Source organism: Oncorhynchus gorbuscha, linkage group LG08, assembly GCF_021184085.1.
Source record: "Oncorhynchus gorbuscha isolate QuinsamMale2020 ecotype Even-year linkage group LG08, OgorEven_v1.0, whole genome shotgun sequence".
Lineage (NCBI taxonomy): Eukaryota > Metazoa > Chordata > Actinopteri > Salmoniformes > Salmonidae > Oncorhynchus > Oncorhynchus gorbuscha.
In genome coordinates this window covers 27,483,205-27,503,974 of record NC_060180.1, presented here as the reverse complement: position 1 = coordinate 27,503,974, position 20,770 = coordinate 27,483,205, and the positions used below count along the sequence as shown (strand labels likewise).

The 20,770-nt window shown below is 42.1% G+C and overlaps 1 protein-coding gene across 2 annotated transcripts in view; it reads left to right on the top strand.

Moving 5' to 3' along the window:
• The window catches only part of LOC124041432 (rab11 family-interacting protein 2-like), a 44,547-nt gene extending 24,941 nt beyond the window's left edge, over positions 1–19,606 (top strand). The window contains exons 1-6 of one of the 2 annotated variants that reach the window (XM_046358997.1): positions 5,645–5,832; positions 6,379–7,019; positions 12,933–13,333; positions 13,469–13,838; positions 14,361–14,424; positions 17,127–19,606. In XM_046358997.1, the coding sequence (XP_046214953.1) occupies positions 6,667–7,019; positions 12,933–13,333; positions 13,469–13,838; positions 14,361–14,424; positions 17,127–17,354 (1,416 nt within the window). In that variant the 5' untranslated portion in view covers positions 5,645–5,832; positions 6,379–6,666 and the 3' untranslated portion in view covers positions 17,355–19,606. Of the gene's footprint in view, positions 1–5,644; positions 5,833–6,378; positions 7,020–12,932; positions 13,334–13,468; positions 13,839–14,360; positions 14,425–17,126 lie in introns of those variants that run through there. The other variant, XM_046358999.1, reaches the window with a different exon arrangement.
• Positions 19,607–20,770: the final 1,164 nt, after the last annotated feature.

The following is a 20,770-nucleotide window of genomic DNA, read 5'->3' as shown; positions in this document are numbered from 1 at the left end:
CAGAGCATCCCAAACATGCTCAATGGGTGACATGTCTGTTGAGTATGCAGGCGGTTGAAGAACTGGGACATTTTCAGCTTTCAGGAATTGTGTACAGATACATGCGTCATGGGGCCGTGCATTATCATGCTGAAACATGAGGTGATTGCAGCAGATGAATGGCATGACAATGGGCCTCAGGATTTCGTCATGGTATCTCTGTGCATTGAAATTGCCATCGATAAAATGCTATTGTGTTCATTGTTCGTAGCTTATGCCTGCCCATACCATAATCCCACCGCCACCATGGGGCACACTGTTCACAACATTGACATCAGCAAACTGCTCGCCCACACAACGCCATCTGCAGTTGTGAGACTGGTTGGACATACTGCCAAATTCTCTGAAACGATGTTGGAGGCAACGTATGATAGAGAAATTAACATTCAATTATCTGGCAACAGCTCTGGTGGACATGCTTGCAGTCAGCATGCCAATTGCACACTACCTTGTTGTGTTGTGTAACAAAACTGCATATTTTAGAGTGGCCTTTTATTGTCCCCAGCACAAGGTGCACATGTGTAGTGATAATTCTGTTTAATCAGTTTCTTGATACGCCACACCTGCCAGGTGGATGGATTATCTTGGCAAAGGAGAAATGCTCACTAACGGAGATGTAAACAAATGTGTGCACCAAATTTGAGAGAAATAAGCTTTTTGTCACATGGAAAATTTCAGGGATCTTTCATTTCTACTCATGAAACATGGGATCAACACCTTACATGCTATGTTATATACACATATACATACAGTGCATTCGGAAAGTATTCAGACCCCTTGACTTTTTCCAAATGTTGTTACGTTACAGCCTTATTCTAAAATGGATTAAATAGTTCCCACACCCTCAATCTACAGACAATACCACATAATGACAAAGCAAAAACAGTTTTGATTTTAATTTGTGTAAAACTAACCACAAATGTAAAACAAAAATATCTTCTTTACATAAGTATTCAGACCATTTGCCATGATACTCGAAATTGAGCTCAGGTGCATCCTGTTTCCATTGATCCTCTTTAAAATGTTTATACAACTTTATTGGAGTCCACCTGTGGTAAATTCAATTGATTGGACCTGATTTGGAAAGGCACACACCTGTCTATATAAAGTCCCACAGTTGACAATACATGTCAGGGCAAAAACCAAGCCATGAGGTGGAAGGAATTGTCTGTAGAGATCCGAGACAGGGTTGTGTTGAGGCACAGATCTCGGGATGGGAAGGGTCCAAAAAATGTCTGCATTGAAGGTACCCAAGAACACAGTGGGCTCCATTCTTAAATCTAAAAGTTTAGAACCACCAACACTCTTCATAGAGCTGTCCGGCTGGCCAAACGGCGAAGAAGAGAAGGGGCTTGGTAAAGTGGTTGACCAAGAACCCGCTCTGACAGAGCTCCAGAGTTTGCCAAAAGGCAGCTAAAGGACTCTCAGACTATGAAAAACAAGATTCCCTGGTCTGATAAAACCAAGATTGAACACTTTGGCCTGAATGCCAAGCGTCACGTCTGGAGGAAACCTGGCACCATCCCTACAGTGAAGCATGGTGGTGGCAGCATCATGCTGTGGGGATGTTTTTTGCGGCAGGGACTGGGAGACTAGTCAGGATCAAGGGGAAAGATGAACGGAGAAAAATACAGAGATCCTTGATGAAAACCTGCTCCAGAGCGCTCAGGACCTCAGACTGGGGCGAAGGTTAATCTCTGACATCTCTGGAGAGACCTAAAATAGCTGTGCATCAGGACTCCATATCCAACCTGACAGTGCTTGAGAGGATCTACAGAGAAGAATGGGAGAAACTTCCCAATTACAAGTGTGCCAAGCTTGTGGCGTCATACCCAAGAAGACTCAAGGCTGTAATCGCTGCCAAAGGTCAGTAAATGGTCTGAATACTTATGTAAATGTGATATTTCATTATTAATTTCTTTTTATACATTTGCAAAAAAATCTCAAATCCTTTTATTGCTTTGTGATTATGGGGTGGTGTGTAGATCGATGAGACATGTAGATCGTTGAGACAAAATGTTAAAATGCCATTTAGAATAAGGCTGTAACGTAACAAAAATGTGGAAAAGGACAAGGGGTCTTTTTTATTTTTTATTTCACCTTTATTTAACCAGGTAGGCTAGTTGAGAACAAGTTCTCATTTACAACTGCAACCTGGCCAAGATAAAGCAAAGCAGTGCGACACAAACAACGACACAGAATAACACATGGAATAAACAAGCATACAGTAAAATAACACAGTAGAAATAAAAGTCTATATACAGCGTGTGCAAATGGCATGAGGAGGTAAGGCAATAAATAGGCCATAGTAGCGAAGAAATTACAATTTAGCAAATTAACACGGGAGTGATAGATTTGCAGATGAGCATGTGCAAGTAGAAATACTGGTGTGCAAAAGAGAAGAAAAGTAAATAAAAACAATGGGGATGAGGGGATGAGGTAGGTAGATTCGATGGGCTATTTACAGATGAGCTATGTACAGCTGCAGCATTCGGTTAACTGCTCAGATAGCTGATGTTTAAAGTTAGTGAGGGAAATATAAGTCCCCAACTTAAGCGATTTTTGCAATTCGTTCCAGTCATTGGCAGCAGAGAACTGGAAGGAAAGGCAGCCAAAGAGGTGTTGGCTTTGGGGATGACCAGTGAGATATACCTGCTAGAGCGCTGCTATGGGTGGGTGTTGTTATGGTGACCAGTGAGCTGAGATAAGGCGGAGCTTTACCAAACAAAGACTTATAGATGACCTGGAGCCAGTGGGTCTGGCGACTAATATGTAGCGAGGACCAGCCGATGAGAGCATGTAGGTCGCAGTGGTGGGTGGTATATGAGGCTTTGGTGACAAAATGGATGGCACTGTGATAGACTGCATCCAGTTTGCTGAGTAGAGTGTTGGAGGCTATTTTGTAAATGACATTGCCGAAGTCGAGGATCGGTAGGATAGTCAGTTTTACGAGGGTATGTTTGGCGGCATGAGTGAAAGAGGCTTTGTTGCAAAATAGGAAGCCAATTCTAGATTTATTTTTGGATTGGAGATGTTTAATATGAGTCTGGAAGGAGAGTTTACAGTCTAGCCAGACACCTAGGAATTTGTAGTTGACCACATATTCTAAGTCAGAACTGTCCAGAGTAGTGATTCTAGTCGGGTGGGTGCGGGCAGCGAGCGGTTGAAAAGCATGCATTTAGCTTTACTAGCATTTAAGAGCAGTTGGGGGCCATGGAAGGAGTGTTGTAATGGCATTGAAGTTCGTTTGGAGGTTTGTTAACACAGTGTCCAAAGAAGGGCCAGATGTATACAGAATAGTGTCATCTGCGTAGAGAATCACCCGCAGCAAGAGCGACATCGTTGGTATATACAGAGAAAAGAGTCGGCCAGAGAATTGAACCCTGTGGAACCCCCATAGAGACTGCCAGAGGTCCGGACAATAGGCCCTCCAATTTTACACACTGAACTCTATCTGAGAAGTAGTTGGTGAACCAGGCGTGGCAGTCATTTGAGAAACCAAGGCTGTTGAGTCTGCCGATAAGAATACGGTGATTGACATAGTCGAAAGCCTTGGCCAGGTCGATGAAGACGGCTGCACAGTACTGTCTTTTATCGATGGCGGTTATATCGTTTAGGACCTTGAGCGTGGCTGAGGTGCACTGGTGACCAACTCGGAAACCGGATTGCACAGCGGAGAAGGTACGGTGGGATTCAAAATGGTCAGTGATCTGTTTATTAACTTGGCTTTCGAAGATTTTAGAAAGGCAGGGCAGGATGGATATAGGTCTACAACAGTTTGTTAAGCATATCCCAGTTTAGGTCACCTAACAAAACAATCTCTGAAGAATGATGGGGGGCAATGAATTCACATATGGTGTCTAGGGCACAGCAGGGAGCTAAGGGGGATCTATAACAGGCGGCAACAGTGAGAGACTTATTTCTGGAGAGATACATTTTTTAAATTAGAGCTTGAACCGTTTGGGCATAGACCTGGAAAGTATGACAGAACTTTGCAGGCTATCTCTGCAGTACACTACAACTCATCCCCCTTTGGCAGTTTTATCTTGAAGGAAAATGTTGTAGTTGGGGATGGAAATCTCAGAATTTTTGGTGGCCTTCCTAAGCCAGGATTCAGACATGGCAAGGACATCAGGGTTGGCGGAGTGTGCTAAACCAGTGAGTAAAACAAACTTAGGGAGGAGGCTTCTGATGTTAACATGCATGAAACCAAGGTTTTTTTGGTTACAGAAGTCAACAAATGAGAGCGCCTGGGGACACGCAGGGCCTGGGTTAACCTCCACATCACCCGAGGAACAGAGGAGGAGTAGGATGAGGGTGCGGCTAAAGGCTATAGACTGGTCGTCTAGTGCGTTGGGGACAGAGAATAAAAGGAGCAGATTTCTGGGTGTGGTAGGATAGATTCAGGGCATAAAGTATACAAGACATATTGACATTAGAGAGACACATAAAGCGAGGCATAAAGCAATCACAGGTGTTGATTGGGAAATCACAGGCGTCCTCAGAAACATTGGTTTCTTATACTGAGTGTAACATTATACTGTATGTTTGTAGTGTATGGTCTTCTGCTAGCTTTTATTACTCAACAAGTTGCCTACTACACGTTATCCCTCACATTGTCATTCTTATATTTTACTCCAATGGTTCCCCTGCTGTTTTCTGGTGTTCGCAGTGAGACTTGACACAAAAGTTGAAATGGCGCCTCCTTATTTAAATCTGCCTAAAGCCCATTTTATTGGGCTACAGCCCAATATTTCACTAAGCCATAGCATTTCAGTTAGAGATGCACTCTAGATAAGAGTAATAATCTCTCTGTGATGGATGGCCCAGCCCCATCCCTGGCATTGTGGTATGTACACACTGCACTTTTCATGGCAGGACGATAAAACCAACATAGGCAGGTGTGTTTGGTTAAGATGTACTTGTCAAGTGGAGTGACATGCATGTCTATATTCATTCAAATGAACTCTTATCTGCACCTACATGCAGCCGCTCAGGAGACAAAGCAGTTCCCATGTTCTTGTGATTTACATCTTTCAAGTGCACCCTCTTTCCCCTCCACCCCCCAGACACCCACAAACCTCACAGGTGAGAGGGGGGAGGTGTTTGAACCCCATGGAATGCCATTGGCCAGGGCCTCCTTTTCTCCTTTAATTTTAGGGGAGCAAAACCAACCAGATATTTACAATGCATAGATTTGGGGGTGTGAATCATAAAGACATAATTTCAACCTTCCTAGTTTGAATTAATTACTGCAAATTACTATATGCTTAGGCTTCACTCCTCTAACCAGAGCAATTTTGCATGCATTTAGCATTTTCAGCATGAACACTCTCCCAATTTAGAAAACTGTATCACTGAATCAAGTGCCTATATACTGTGCCTACATGAGTATCACACGGATATGTTTTACCTGCTTTTTCAAAAAGACACATTCTTCTTCCATGGTTTAGACTTCTTTCTGGTTATGAACAAAGTCTGTGTAGTCTACTGTGTACGCCGGGCAGGCACAACTTGTTTGACACGTTAAAGATAAGGCGCGAGCCCTGAAACATTTAGTTTCCACAGCAACAGAGGAGGAGCTTGAACTTTCACCGGTGAATGTGGCGGATGTAGTAGACCAACAAGGAAGTTAGCTAGTTTGGGCTGGTACAGCTAGCTAGCAGGCTGTAAAATAACGAAATTAAGCTCCAATAAATCATTTTCCAATTGATTATTAGTGAAGTATGTCCAACAACAATCGAGTGGATTTACAGGATGGCAACATGTCACAAGTTTTGAGAAAATGACGAGGTACAGTAGTGAGGAAGCTTGTTTAGCTAGCTTGCCAACAGCTGTTCAATCTAATGAACGTCTAGTAATCAATACTACTACGTTGCAGCGTTATTATTGTATAATAACCGGTGTTGTCACAATATGACAAATGCAATAGAACTGATGAACATGCTTTTTTTATTGTTGTTTCTGTATATCAAGAGTTATCCAACCCCTTTCCTGTAAAGCTGCCCCCTGTTTGTTTTCGCTTCAACCCAGTTATTAATCAGCTAACGTTAGCTAATTATTAGAATTAGCTAGGTGTGCTAGATTAGGGTCGAGCGAAACCCCAAAGGACGGTTGCTCTCGAGGAACAGGGTTGGAGAACCCTGCTGCATAGTTGTTTAGCTTACTTCAGCCAAGCTGGAAATGGTGATTGATGTCAGCAGTTTAGCTTGTTAACTCGCTAGCCCGCTTAGCTTCAATCATAGCTCGCTAACTAGCGCATCTGTAGTAGAAAAGTTATCTAGTCAACCTGCACGACCTCTTACAATGTGTAACTCTTATCTCCCATTTTGCTTTCAGATGACTTGCCTTACAGTGGCCTGGACATTTGTGATATGTTAACGTTAATCACAAAAAACACGTGTGTAAGATGGACTGAAGGAATTAGTTAGCTGCAGACTTTTGAGATGTTACTAGCTGTACATGTAAATATATGACCAAAAAGCACTGTAAGTTTATCTACATATCACTAGTCAACATGGCCCTACAAATAAGTTGTTAATATTTGCATGCTCTGTCATCACTTTTTAAGGTCAATTCACCGGCACATACATTTGAATGACTAACCACACATAAACAGAGCTGATCATGTCACTAGCAAAGCAGGCACAAACGTGGTTCCCAACTCATGTCCAAGCCACTGTTCTCCAAGCAACTGACCTACAAGCTAAGGGTAAGCACGGCAACAACGACGCCTACGCTATCATCCAGCTGGGCAAAGAGAAGTACTCAACATCTGTGGCAGAGAAAACACTCAACCCAGTGTGGAGAGAAGAAGCTGCCTTTGAACTGCCTGGTCTGCTTCTGGAGGGCAATCCAGAAATCTATGAATTATGCCTTATCGTGATGCACAGGTCCCTGGTGGGGATGGATAAATTCCTGGGCCAGAGTACCATCAATCTCAATGATATTTTTGATAACAAGGAGCGAAGGAAAACAGAGTAAGTATTGCCAACTAATCAAACTAAATAAGGTTTTTCCCTTTCAAGGAAGTTTCTGAACAAAAGTACACAGGGTGTCCGTGGGTCCTTAAATCTTAATCTTCAATGAATTGATCTGATTTAAAGGCCTTGAGTCTTAAATTCTGTTTCAAGAGTCTTAAATGTGACAGAACTGACTACAGTGTTTCCGTTATGTTGCGCTGCTGCTTAAGTGTTGCCATTGTGGTAAATAATAAAAACAATTGAACTTCAAATAATACTTGAGGCACACTTTCAAGATGTTAGAGCTATCTACCTCTGTGCGCCATTTCAGATGAACTATCTAAAAAAAATATGTCTTTGCACTGCAAAAAGTCTTGGCATAGAACCCGTAAATTACTTGGTAAAAGGGAAATTTATTTATTTCCATGATAGAATTAAAAGGCAATTTTGGACAGACCAATGTAGATATTTTCCAATACATGCAACTTAAAAGTTTCATATCACGAAATTATGATTTGAAACATCAGAACAGTCTGGAGGGAATAGTATTTGAGTCAGAAAATTATTTTTATATGATGGTAAGATATACAACCTCGCAGAGAGCCTATCCAACTAACAATCTCTTAGAAAAAAGAAGAAGAGAGAGAACTATTGGAACCAAGACTTAAAAAGAACTGATATTAGCACAAGATGAATGGAATGTTGGAACATAAGTAATGAAATTACAGTTAACGAAAGTTTGCGCTTAATCCAGTATAAACTAATGTATGAAATGTATTATACAAGAGACCCATTCACAAATTCTACAGCACAACGGAAGAGCTATGTCTTAAGTGTAAAACTAGCACTGACTCAATCTATGCCTTCTGGGAATGCTATAAAACAAATGTTATGGGCAGAGTTACAATGTTGTCTGTCAGAAGTATTACAATGTACATTTCATTTGAATCCGTCTGTCTGCATATTTATTTCAAGACATGGCACATGAGGGCGCAGTGAGACACCCAATGGGCTGGACAATCCTTTTCTCGTCAATCATCTTGGAGACAATGATCATTTTAATGATGAGATTTCTGTCGTTTTGAATTTGGCGCCCTGCACTTTCACTGGCTGTTGTCATATCGATCCCGTTAACGTGATTTCAGCCCTAAGAAGTTAACTGGAAGTCAACCAATACTCCATCGTTAAGACAATGGAAAGGTCAAATGCTTTATTATCTAAATGTTGAAAGTAGGTGGTTTACAAAATGGTGCACTTTGAGGCCATGTGGCGGGTAGTAATGTGGGTGCTAGAGATGGGGGGTGTGAGCAGGTGGGTCTGGGCAGGTGTAATGTCATGGATGTTTGTGCCCATCTGTATGCTGCTGTTTTTTTTTTAGGTGTATGTTTTGTATTGTTTAAAAAATACTTTTAAAAAAACACTGTCTAGAGCCCTCCCACGCTTAGCTACCTTGGTTTGAAGGATAGCCATTTGATACCTGATTCACTGAATGAGAGAAGGACCTTATTGAGCTGACTCAGGTGTTTTGAGCAGTGTTGGATCAAAAACCTGCACATCCAGTGGCGTAGCTCTCCAGATCAAATCAACAACAAAAATGTCACATGCGCTGAATCCAACCGCTGTAGACCTTACAGCGAAATGCTTACTTACAAGCCCTTAACCAACAATGCACTTTTAAGAAAAAGAAAATAAGAAAAAAGTTCCATCTTCATGGAGCGTTGTCACTGTTTTATACAGTAACAGTGCTGTATATTTTACTTTAAGATATTTTTTGTGGTATCGAGTATCATTATAGCTAGTATTGGTATCGAAGCCAAAATTCTAAACGCTTAAGAGTTTGTGATCTAGCTAATGATTAGTCCATTGGGGTAGCCTAAACAAATGCAGACTTGCCACCCCCAACCTTCAGTCATCTATAGCCTAGCCACTATGCTACAAATCCGTTAAGCTACAGGAGAATGCACATTGCTAAAATAGCACACCTGCCTGATAATATGAGCCATGTAGGCTATAGCCTTTGGGGAAGGAACCAGCCCTGAAAATAAAACTTTTTCCCAACATGGCCATTTTTCTGGATAGAAATATTAGCAGGTGTGTGGCGTGCACAGACCTCAAAATTGGTATTAAATTGCATTCTGAGTGGCATTAAAGGTGTTTCAAAGTCTTAAATTCAATTTCATGGACCCTGCAGATACCCTGAGTACAGTACAACTTTACAATTGTTAAATAGGAAATATGTCTTCTGCTCTGCTCTGCTCTCAACCCCACACTCACAAACACACTGGCCACAAAGAATCCGTAGTCACGTTGAACAGTGCTAGGCCTTTGGTTCCCTAGTTCTCTGTTTGATGTTTCAGAAGCAGCAAAGAGTAGGAAACAGGGTGGATTTGCAGAACTCTCGTTCATGTCATGTGGCTAAACTGCAGAAATACCATTGAACATATTCTTATTTCGGTATATGATTCAGAGAGTAGGGTAGACTAGCCTAGATCACCTGATATTGTGGGGGGGGGGGGGGGGGATGGTCACACACATAGAGTATGTGGTCAGCGTTCCACATGTTTTTATGTGGGCATAATTGTACGAATAAAGATTCTTAAATTCAAAACCACCTCCATTTTGCCACTTTAGCATAGGCCCAAAGTTTGGGCCCCAAACAGAGTTTGCCAGTACATCTGTCTTGTTGTGACATAGGCTACGCCATTGGGTTCGTTGAAAAATGGGCTTTGTTGATAATGAATCAAGAGGTTAGTCTTTTGAGAATAGGCTGCCATTCATGGTGTAATTGAGTTGACTTGGGTGCAGTCTTTGTAGTTGGTGAACTAGTCCAGTGAGAACAGCAGTGCTATTAGATTATTTCTGTCTTGTCACAGCGTAGGTGCTAATACAGCAAACTGTTCCACCTCAATTCCAGTAATCACACAATGAACAAATGTCCTTACTTAGTCTTGCCTTATACTGGAATTGAGATGGTAAACTGGCATTTGCGGACATGGCATCGGCTGAATGTTGTGGTGTGTCCCTTTGGGTATTAGCTTATGTTAAATGAATGTGGTGGAGCTGGCCAGACATGTCTTGTTACTAATTCTGATTCAAATGATAATAGTTTTTCCAGTGGTGTGAATGTATGGAGAAAAACACCACACCAGCTCCACCCAATCCAGGCCGCTACATAAAGTTATTTTTGGCTGTGTAGAATTACCATTGCACAAATTGTTGTAGTTAGCTAGGCCTACATGATGAGTAGCCTAAGCCTACGCTCTGTTCAGAGGAACAGGAACATAGTTAGGAGGATCTGGTGTCAATTAGCCATCAGTACATTTCATCATGCAAACACATTACCACACTTCCTCTTCACCCGCTAGTTGGGGTGAATTGCGATATGTCATAATCAACTGTTGATGGTTGTATTTATTTAAGGTGCCAGAGCTGATGCACCTCCAGGGTTGGCAGTTATTCAAGTACAGAGCTGTTGTGGAGATGTCAATGGACTGGAATTTGGTCATCAACACAACTGACTTGCATAGAATGAGCCAGAGGCCTAAGCCTACTCTTGTGCTACCATATCCATATACTGGAGCAGTTCCAGGTTTGCTAGCTAGCTGTGTCCGTTCGCTGTGTTTTCAAGCAGACGCATGGGGAGGAGAGTCCATCTTGACATCGGAGTAGGCAGCTCCTAATTATCGCACACCTGTGTTTGTTGATTGTGAGGAGTTTCCCAGCGGTCTGGGTAGAGTGGGAGTATTGTGGTTCCATGCAGAGGGAGGTTTATCTTGGCCTTGACACCCATGTGAAGTACAGGGCTGGCCCCCTCTCAGCAGCATGCTGTGTGGCTCTTAGATCATGCTCCGGAGGACAGAGACCACCACTATGGGAATTAGGCTAGCTTGACCAAGAGAGGCCCATGCCATGGCGATTCTTTGGCCACTCAGTCTGAGAACAGTTTAGGGCACAAAAAAAAAATAGAATCCCTGTCCACCTTTCCCATGACAGAAGAAGGTTAAAGCTTGGACAGTCCGAGGTTGTGCTCATTAAGGAATTGCGGAATTTGCCAGAACACCTATGCTGTTTGAGAGGTGGTTTAAATGTTGACTTTGTATTTTGAGTGAGGTTTCTTCCTAGTTCTACATTTCTGCAATCAACATACCCTTGATTTGTATGAACTAGGCTTAGGCTACAGAGAAGCCATCATTCTCATTAGCATGTATGAGTTGCGTGGTTGTCTTGCACCATTGCCTTTGTAATTTCCCAATTGCTTGTCATAGCAGTTCTGAACAAAGGCCAGATTTGTGCAAATGTCGCCCCTTTTTCTCACAGCGAAGGCATCAATCGTATTACTTCCAGCAGGCGAAGCAAAGAGGTTAAACAAACAGGAGCAGAGTGGCCTCGACGAACAATATTATTCAACATTCTTTTCGAGATTCAGACCATCACAGTTTGCAGGGAATTATGTTTGTCCCTCATATCAAATCACATTTTATTTGTCACATTCCCCCGAAAACGGCAGCCGTAGACCTTACAGTGAAATGCTGACTTACAAGCCCTTAACCAACAATGCTTTAAGAAGTTTTAAGAAAAGTACGTGTTAAATAGAAAACAAAAGTAACAAATAATTAAACAGCAGCAGTAAAATAACAATGGCGCAGCTATATACAGGGGGTACCGGTACAGAGTCAATGTGCGGGGGCACCAGTTAGTCGAGGTAATTGAGGTAATATGTACATGTTGGTAGAGTTAAAGTGACTATGCATAGATAATAAACAAGAGAGTGGCAGCACCGTAGAAGAGGGGTCTGGGTAGCCTCTAATATTCATTCTCAGGCAGGTGAAAAGCTTCCATTTAAAAAAAATACATAATGGTTGTGGCTATTCTACGGGGAAACGTGTCCAACACAGATGGTTTTGGGTCTCCACTCTACTAATTTCTTCCAAAGGAAGCAGCTCCATTCAGTTACACAACCGTTCAAAAGGTTGGGATCACTTAGAAATGTCCTTTTATTTATTTTTTAAGAAAAGCACTACAAGTTTATCGTTTTTAAAAGGCTAATTGATCATTAGAAAACCCTTTTGCAATTATGTTAGCACAGCTGAAAACTGTTGGTCTGATTAAAGAAGCAATAAAACGGTCCTCCTTTAGACTAGTTGACTATCTGGAGCGTCAGCATTTGTGGGTTCGATTACAGGCTCAAAACAGCTAGAAACAACAAACTTTCTTCTGAAACTCCTCCGTCTATTCTTGTTCTGAGAAATGAACGCTATGCCATGCGTAGCTATGAATTCTATGCCAATCCTTTTAAAATGCTAAACTTGGATTAGCTAACGCAATGTGACATTGGAAAACAGGAGTGATGGTTGCTGATAATGGGCCTCTATTCGCCTATATAGATTCCATTTAAAAAATCCATGTCCAGCTACAATAGTCATTTACAACATTAACAATGTCTACACTGTATTTCTGATCAATTGGATGTTATTTTAATTAATGCACAACAACAAAAAATCAGCTTTTCTTTCAAAAACAAGGACATTTCTAAGTGACTCCAAACTTTTGAACGGTAGTGTATGTACCTTTAATGATAGTTTTCACCTAAAAATGTATGCAGCATATCACCTTGAAGAAGATGTCAAAGCCTACAGTTTAGATGCATTAAATAATAGGCCTATATTTTCCACTGCTTTTTAAACCACTTTACACCAATATTGGAAAACACGTTTAAAATGTATTCATTTAAAAATGAATACATTGCCATGACAAACCTAAATGAATTCAGAATAGAAACATTTATTTTTTAGCTTGTTGAGAATGCACTGTTTTAGCACCCAACAATGGCACCTGATGTGTTCTTTGATCTTTGAATCTTATATTCCTGTATTCATTTAAATGTGTCACATACCCAATTTACAGATGGCTAATAATCATCCCTTCTTTTAGCTGGTACTCCTTGGACTCCAGGCCAGGGAAGAAGAGGAAGGAGAGAGGGAAGATCCAGGTCAGCATTCAGTTCATGAGGAACAACATGACGGCCAGCATGTTTGACCTCTCCATAAAGGACAAGCCCCGCTCGCCCTTCACCAAACTCAAGGACAAGATGAAGGGGCGCAAGCACGACGGTGGTCTCTCCGACACCACCTCAGCCATCCTGCCCCGCTCCTCCATGTGTGACTCGGAGACCCTTCGCCAACCCAGTGCTTCTGACCATCAGCCAGAGCCCAAGATCAAGAGACACCTACTGGCCGGCTCCCATACGCTCTCTGCAGCCCGCTCCATGTCCGACCTCATTGGCACTCACTTCCGCCCCAAGCTGGACTCTAGAAACTCCATGGAACAGCTGGGTAAGGACAGCAGCTTCCTCTAGTATTAGGCCTATTTTAGTATTTACTTGTATTAGCCTACCTGTGCCATCTTTCTTTGTCTGTGATTAGTATTGCTTCCATGAATGTTTCAGGTAAATTGTTTGTGTTTCACAGAGAAAGAGAGTGGTGCTGCCCCTCACAGGCGCTCCCAGGGCGAGGTGCCAGGCTACCAGGACAGCGAGGGGCAAGGTGATCCTTTTACTCATATCAGCGACGGCTTGCCGCAGAAGTACGCCACCCTCCCACGCAACCGCAACCCGTTCGAGGGGGAGCAGGGCCAGCTGTGGGACCGAGGGGAGAAAAAGGAGAAGAAGGAGAAGGTCAGCCTGCTGGAACGTGTGACCGGGAAGAAGGAGGGACGAAAGACCAACAACGGGGGGCGTTCGGGCAGCTCTGGAGACCTGCGCTCCAGCAACCCATTCAGCAGCGACTCTCAGGGAAACACCCAACCAACCAACCCCTTCGTCTCACACAAAAATACAAGGTAAAGCTTTTCACGTCCACACCACCATGTTTAGTATCCAAGCCAGGGTCATGTTCATTAGTAAGCACTAAACGGAAGCAAACAAACTGAAACGAGTAGGGGCTTCCTCCAATAAGAAACGGTCATTTTGAAATGTATTTTTCATAACCCGAAAGTATTGTATTTTCAGCTGTTTGAAGCTGGTCTACAAAAACCAAAAGTAAAAAATGCAAAAACAAAACTTAAGAACCCGAAGCATAGAAATAGTGCACACAGAACAGATCTAATGCATCTTAGACTTGCTTTCCATGAGTGACAGATCTATAACTTGCTTTTCTATGTGAATTTGGTAGGGTTGCCCAAAAAGTTACATATTGCAGCTTTTAACAGCTGCCACCATACACTACCTCTGTGGTAATTTAGGTTAAGGCAGATGATACATGGTGGTAAAAAAAAATGGTGGGCAGGTTATTGGTAATATAATCAAATATGATTTGATGTGTTTTGATGATTTTGTAATTCAGTGTGCATGATGTTTTGCAGCGATAAAAATCCCACCACTAATGGAGACGTCCGAAAGGCAAGAGAGAACCACGGAAAGAAAAATGTAAGAGATCATACCTTGTACACTTTTTGTGAACTAATCTCAAATAAAATGAAGGGGGGGGGGCAAGAAGGGGGGAAAAAACAAAAAGCATAGTCCTAGTTTTTTGGGGGACTTGTTCTGAGGTTTAGAACACCACTGACTTTTAATTGAGCAGCTCTCCCCGATCTCACTTGACATTGCAGCTGGTGATGTTGGTCTCTGAACTGCTGTCTTTTCCGTCTTTGACAGTTCACTATGAGTGTCATTAAACTAACGAACAGCGGTCATCATCTGACCCGGCTCATCATTTGAAACAGTGTGAGTTTCAGCCTCTAAGGTCAGGTGATGTACTATTATATCGTACTGGTACCATAATTAGAGCACTTTTTTTCTTCTTGCGGGGGAGAAATCTGTATGAGATTTTTCATTTGTTTGATGGGGGTATTTGCCACCTTAGTTTTGTCACACCCCCACCCAAAGACAAATAAGAATAAAACGCTCTCATGGTGCTTAATTCTAGTAGTCGCTGGCCATTACACTGCAGAATTAGTATTAACATGGTAAGAGAGCAGCTTCCAAAGTGATGTTGAAATGAGAAACGGATGCTGATAATGGCTTTCCTCACCTCTCGTTGTGGGTGTTGAGGAGTTGGAACTGGCAGTTCCATTTCCTCTCCTTTCAGGCCCTAGCTAATTAACCAGTGAGGGAGGAGGGGAAGGATAGTGAGAGATTTTAAAGAACGGAGCTTTTAAATTCTCAAAGCAGAGCTCATTAGAAGCAGTAATGAGACAACTGGAGAATGCCAAGTGTGCTCGCCTTATCTCCTCCTCACTACTGATCGCGGAAATATTGTCAGTACTTTGGTAGTTCATGGTCATTTCCAGGCCTCTGTCACCAGCTACTACAGCTCCCGGCTGTGTAGCTTTATATCATGTCTGGGGATTTTTGGCATGTGTGTAATGGACACAATTGCTCATACAGTATGATGAAACGGAGCTGGTAACTTGATTCATGTTAGGAAAGTCTCTCAGCGGAACTGGTTGTCTCTAGCTCTTCATTTTCTCCTGTAGCGCGAAAGGCCTATTTCTCAGCACATTTTCACTTTGTCTCCAAAAATATATTCACTTCCCCAGTATGCGGTTGATACACCCCCACTAACAACACCTGTTTTTCTCTGACTAAAAACGTGAGGCACTTTGCTTAGCTACTTTCAACTTTGGCTGCCCAGAAAGCGACAACAAAATAACTCGAAGCGTACCTAGGATGGACTGCAGCACACCTAGCCAGATACCATTGTAAACGATGGAAATAAAAGTGCCGGCGTGTTTAGTGTGATCCCCTGCCTTAGTCCTCTTTTGTTTGGACATAAACTCTAGGGATCCTCACATTTTTAGTTTCTTTGTTTCTCATACTAGGACGAGTTACAGTAAATATGGTCCGGCACTTGGTCTTCTTCCCGTCGTAGACACCGCACAGCGATGGCAGCTTGGTTTGGGCACAGGGAGGGGAAGGGGACTGAGTGTAGTATTTTAAACAAGTTGATGTCTTTGCTGCTGTATCTGCCTGGTGGAACCATGTCCATTTGTTGAAGCGGTAACATGGTACCTCGTTAAAAAAACAAACAGAAGCTCATAGCTCCTCTCGTCCCTCCATAATGGGATCGGCACAGACTGTGATGCACCCAGTCCTCTAAAGAACAAACTCAACCAAAATAGTTTGGTTGCGTCTTTCTTTTCCTGTTCATTAGTCTGACCTTTTTATTCCGAAAATATGCACTCCGCCGCTTCCAGGCAGCTTCCAGGCAGCTTCCAGGCCGCTTCCAGGCAGCTTCCAATTTTTTTGTTGTTGTCTTAATTACTGTTTGCGGTTTGGTTTCATTTTAATATGATGCTCTTGTCTGCCAGCTGGTCAAGGTCTCTGCCTAGGCTGGCTTGTGAGGAGAGGAAATGTGCTTTAAGATTTAAAGAGGTAATGGGGGTTGAAAGCTTTTTTTTTTCTAGAACTGATACTTAAACAACACACCAGATTCCCTTCCACAGGATTCCGGATTGTTCGAGCCATCGCAGAGTTTCTGTTGAACACTATTGAACACTTGATCAGATCAAACACCTGAAGTGAAATGCAATGGCGACGACAGTGCTAACAAACCTGTGGAGTGACGTCTTATCACAGCCTCTCAATTAGTCCTGATTGCCACCCGGTTATGCGAGCTGAACACGTGCAGCCATGACGTAGTTTGTGGCGTTTTTCCTAACACCTTTAGGGTAGTCTAGTGGTTAGAGCGTTGGACTAGTAACCGAAAGGTTGCAAGTTCAAACCCCCCGAGCTGACTAGGTACAAATCTGTCGTTCTGCCCCTGAACAGGCAGTTGACCCACTGTTCCTAGGCCATCATTGAAAATAAGAATTTGTTCTTAACTGACTTGCCTAGTTAAATAAAGGTAAAATTTAAAAAATAAGGCAGTTAATCTATCTGCCGTAATACGAGGGATTCCCTAGCCTAGCCCACCTTCTGTCTTACTTTAGATCATTTTTAGCACTAATTTACCTTTTGCTTCGTTTTTTTCTATTCCTACCATCTGTATTGTATACTACTCATTGAAAACAACAGTCTCTGGAATTGTCTCGCATCTCAAGACGCGTTTGGAGAAATTCACTTTTATTTTGTGTAAATGGCGCCGTCAATGTTGACGTCATCACAATGTCTGTGGTTTGCACCCGCAGGAGACGATGCAGACGAGCGCGGCTTCCTATAGCAACTTATCTTTCGACGAGGTGGTGCATGAGCTCATCAAGCAGAAGGGGGTGGTGAAAAATAAGGACGCCCATATCCGTGAACTGGAAGACTACATTGATAACCTGCTGGTGCGCGTTATGGAGGAGACTCCGAGCATTCTACGGACACCCTACGAGCCCAAGAGGAAAGCGGGGAAAATCTCCAAAAAGAACTAGTGTCAAGGTAAAGTTAGGGGTCCCAACGATATGCTCTTGTTTCAGTGAGGGCCCATCCTAGCCATTGAGAAATGTATTTGGGCGTAGAGAACAAAAATGAAGAGAAGGGGATTGACCCATGCCAAATCACCATTTTTTTTTTTTGAATTTTTATTTTAATAGGTTTTGCACGCTTTGATTTGAGTGTACACCAGTTTCCCCAACAATTTTATTGGGAAGTGAAGTACACCCGACTACATAAATATCTGACATTTTGACTTGCATTTTAACAAACCCCATGGCTTTCCCATAATTATAGAAATACTAACCTGTGAATCAGTTGTTGTGTAGTGATCCACTCATCCTTTGTTTTGTTATTATACCTCTTGCTCTGTTCTTTGCATGACATTTCTTTTGTTTTTCATATTCAGCCGAATTGAAAGAATGTGAGATGACAATGTCTCACAGATCCATCAGAACACCTTATAGCAGAGACCAGTGGGATAAGAAACAAAACTAGTGGGTTTATGCCATGCGCGACAGTCTCTTCAAGGTGTACAACGTTTTCACAATAGTGTATACAATAGACCTGTGCACTTTCACACGCGTTTAACATGGGGGGGAAAAAACACAGGCTGCTTCTGAGGCGATTGTGTGCACATGGAACCACCATCAAGCTAGATTTGCGTTGTAACACTAAGGCCATACAAATGTAATTAAATGTTTAACGGATGGCCCTCTTCACTTCCCTTTAAAACATTTTTAAAAGAGATTAAGTCCTACTGAAAAAATTGCATGTTTTGATCAAAATAATGTCCCCCCCCTAAAATCACTAAAATCACTTAAAATCACTTGATTAGATCGCTAGGGGTTGAACTAAGACCTAAGGTTGCTGTAGTATTTTAAAGGGATTATCTAGTACTTTTGTATACTTTTTAGCTAGTCATTAAAAAATTAGCACTCACAAGCCAAAAGTGGTCCCCGAAAATGGCCTATGTCTCTCGCTCTGCTGTGGGTGCATCATGTGCATCTTGCTAGCTGTCATTCATATGGCGAGGTGCTAAAGTTAACTTGTTGAACTCGTGCTGCTAGGGGGCTAGCCCATGTGGGGGGAAATGGTGTAGCACAGTATAAAGAAAAACTAGGGATTTCATGGCTAATTGAAGTAAGACAGTAATTCTGCTTATAGATTATGCATGTATAAACTACTCATTGACATATCCAGCCCAAAGTGGGAGGTTTAAAAGAATACCGGAGCATGTCTTTAATAAAAGGGCTACTTATTTTTTGTTTGTTTCGGCTTGCTCGCCTCCCTTTAAAAATATATATATATCTGTTTAATGTTTAATAAAATATATATGGCCTTAGTATTAAAATGTACCAAACACCGCGTGTTAACCTATCACACTTGTGTGAAAAAAAATAAGAAAAGTACATAGTTTATTGAATAGGGTTTGATGTGCTAATTTGAATAGAGCTGTAATGACTGTTTACACTTCAGACCAAGATGCAGGATTATGACACAAACTCTCACTCAGCCAATCGGCCCTTTACACGCCTCTTACTGTCGGCAAGGATTGTGTTGATATATATACTGGAGGTGTGAATACAATGTTATCCGCCTGTCTGTGACCTTGATCTGAGCCTTTTGGCATTAGGATGGTTTGGACCTCCCTCTTGACATTTGCCATGTTCGTACAAAATGATATTATTTAAAGTTACTCTTATGAGGGTAGGTACTAAGCACTACTGAATTCTTACTCAAGACATTGCATATCCAAACACAGATCTGAAAACAATGTAACACTGCATTCGAACTTTGTGACCTTCCAGTGAAAACAAAAGAAAATAGGTGAACACTGTATTTTCTCTGGTCAATTTGATGATATAGAATGTCTTGGCATCGTGCTGGTGCAGAATGTAATTGAGTGGAGGGAAACTAAAGACACTGCTATTGAAGCCTCCTCCAGTGTTTACACCAAAGTGAATTCATTCAACGAGCTGCCATTGTCCATCATATCAACTCCGAAGTCATTGCTTTTGGGTTTGTTATTTCAGTTTATTTTTTTAATCATAAGCTAGGTTTCCATCCAATTAGCGACAGATTTTCATTTGAATATTCAAACAATTAGCCTAAAGACAATATACATGTTTTCCCACCAGAGATGTTTCCATCAAATGGCTCTGCGTGATGTCCTTCTGTAGCTCAGTTGGTAGAGCATGGCGCTTGTAACGCCAGGGTAGTGGGTTCGATCCCCGGGACCACCCATACGTAGAATGTATGCACACATGACTGTAAGTCGCTTTGGATAAAAGCGTCTGCTAAATGGCATATATTATTATTATGACGCAATGCACATAAAAATACATTTGGCGGTTAAATTCCCATGTACCGAATACAAGTTAAATGGGTTTCCATCGCATTTTCAACTCTATGGATGGTTTTCTCTCAGAATAAAATGGTGTGTTTTATACACAGTGTGCCCACTCTGGTTTTGCAACATGCGCTCTAGCCAACAGCTCACAGATCCAGTGTGGGTACAGCCTACATCAGGGATGGGCAACTTTGACTGCGATCAATACATTTGTGGCTCCCCTCTTGACAGCAGAGATAAATTTGTGCGATTCTACACATTTTGCCATGGGGTGTAGAGAAAATGTTGCAGTTTAAAAGCAAGTTTGCTGCAATTCTACACATTTCGCTATGGGGCGGAGAGAAATGTTTGCCGTTTTTAATATATGAGTGAGACTAATTAAATCATTGGTGACCCCCCCCCCCGGCCGGTAATTCGAGCATGATAAGTTTGCCAAGTTAGCTGGCCGCTAAATTATCTAATCAACTTGTTTTTGTTGCTGACATGGGTTAAGTGACATAACAAGAGAGAAACTGATGCACAACCAAGTTTCAAAATTGCACCTTGTATTCTACTAGTCTTAACTCGCAACAGTAAATTGAGACCCCGACTGAGTTCCTAAAACGTTTTATCGAAAGTTGCCCATCCCTGGCCTGCAGGAGATTATGGACAAAATCATGTCACCAGAATAAGACCCTCGCTATTTATTTAAAAGGAGAATCAAGCTCATCACCTTGCACTTTCACCACCCTGTGAAGTTCCTCATAATAAATTTAATCTGTAGCCTAATAAACTGCTTGCTTTCCCGACGAGTCATAGTGGGAGGACCACACGTGCCATCGCGTGACTCCCAAGTTGACCTCGGTGTGATGGTTATTATATCAGTATTTGCGCATAAAAGAGTTTCCTCCGACATTTCTCGCATAATTAATTTCACCGACAAAAAGATCCCACCTTGTCTAGCCCATTTTGTTTTGTCGACATTTGGAAAGTTTACCGACAAATGTTCTGTTTCCATCAAGCCTGTTGCTCGCATCAAAAGGTTGGATGGAAACCTGGTTACTGACCCGTGATGACTGTATT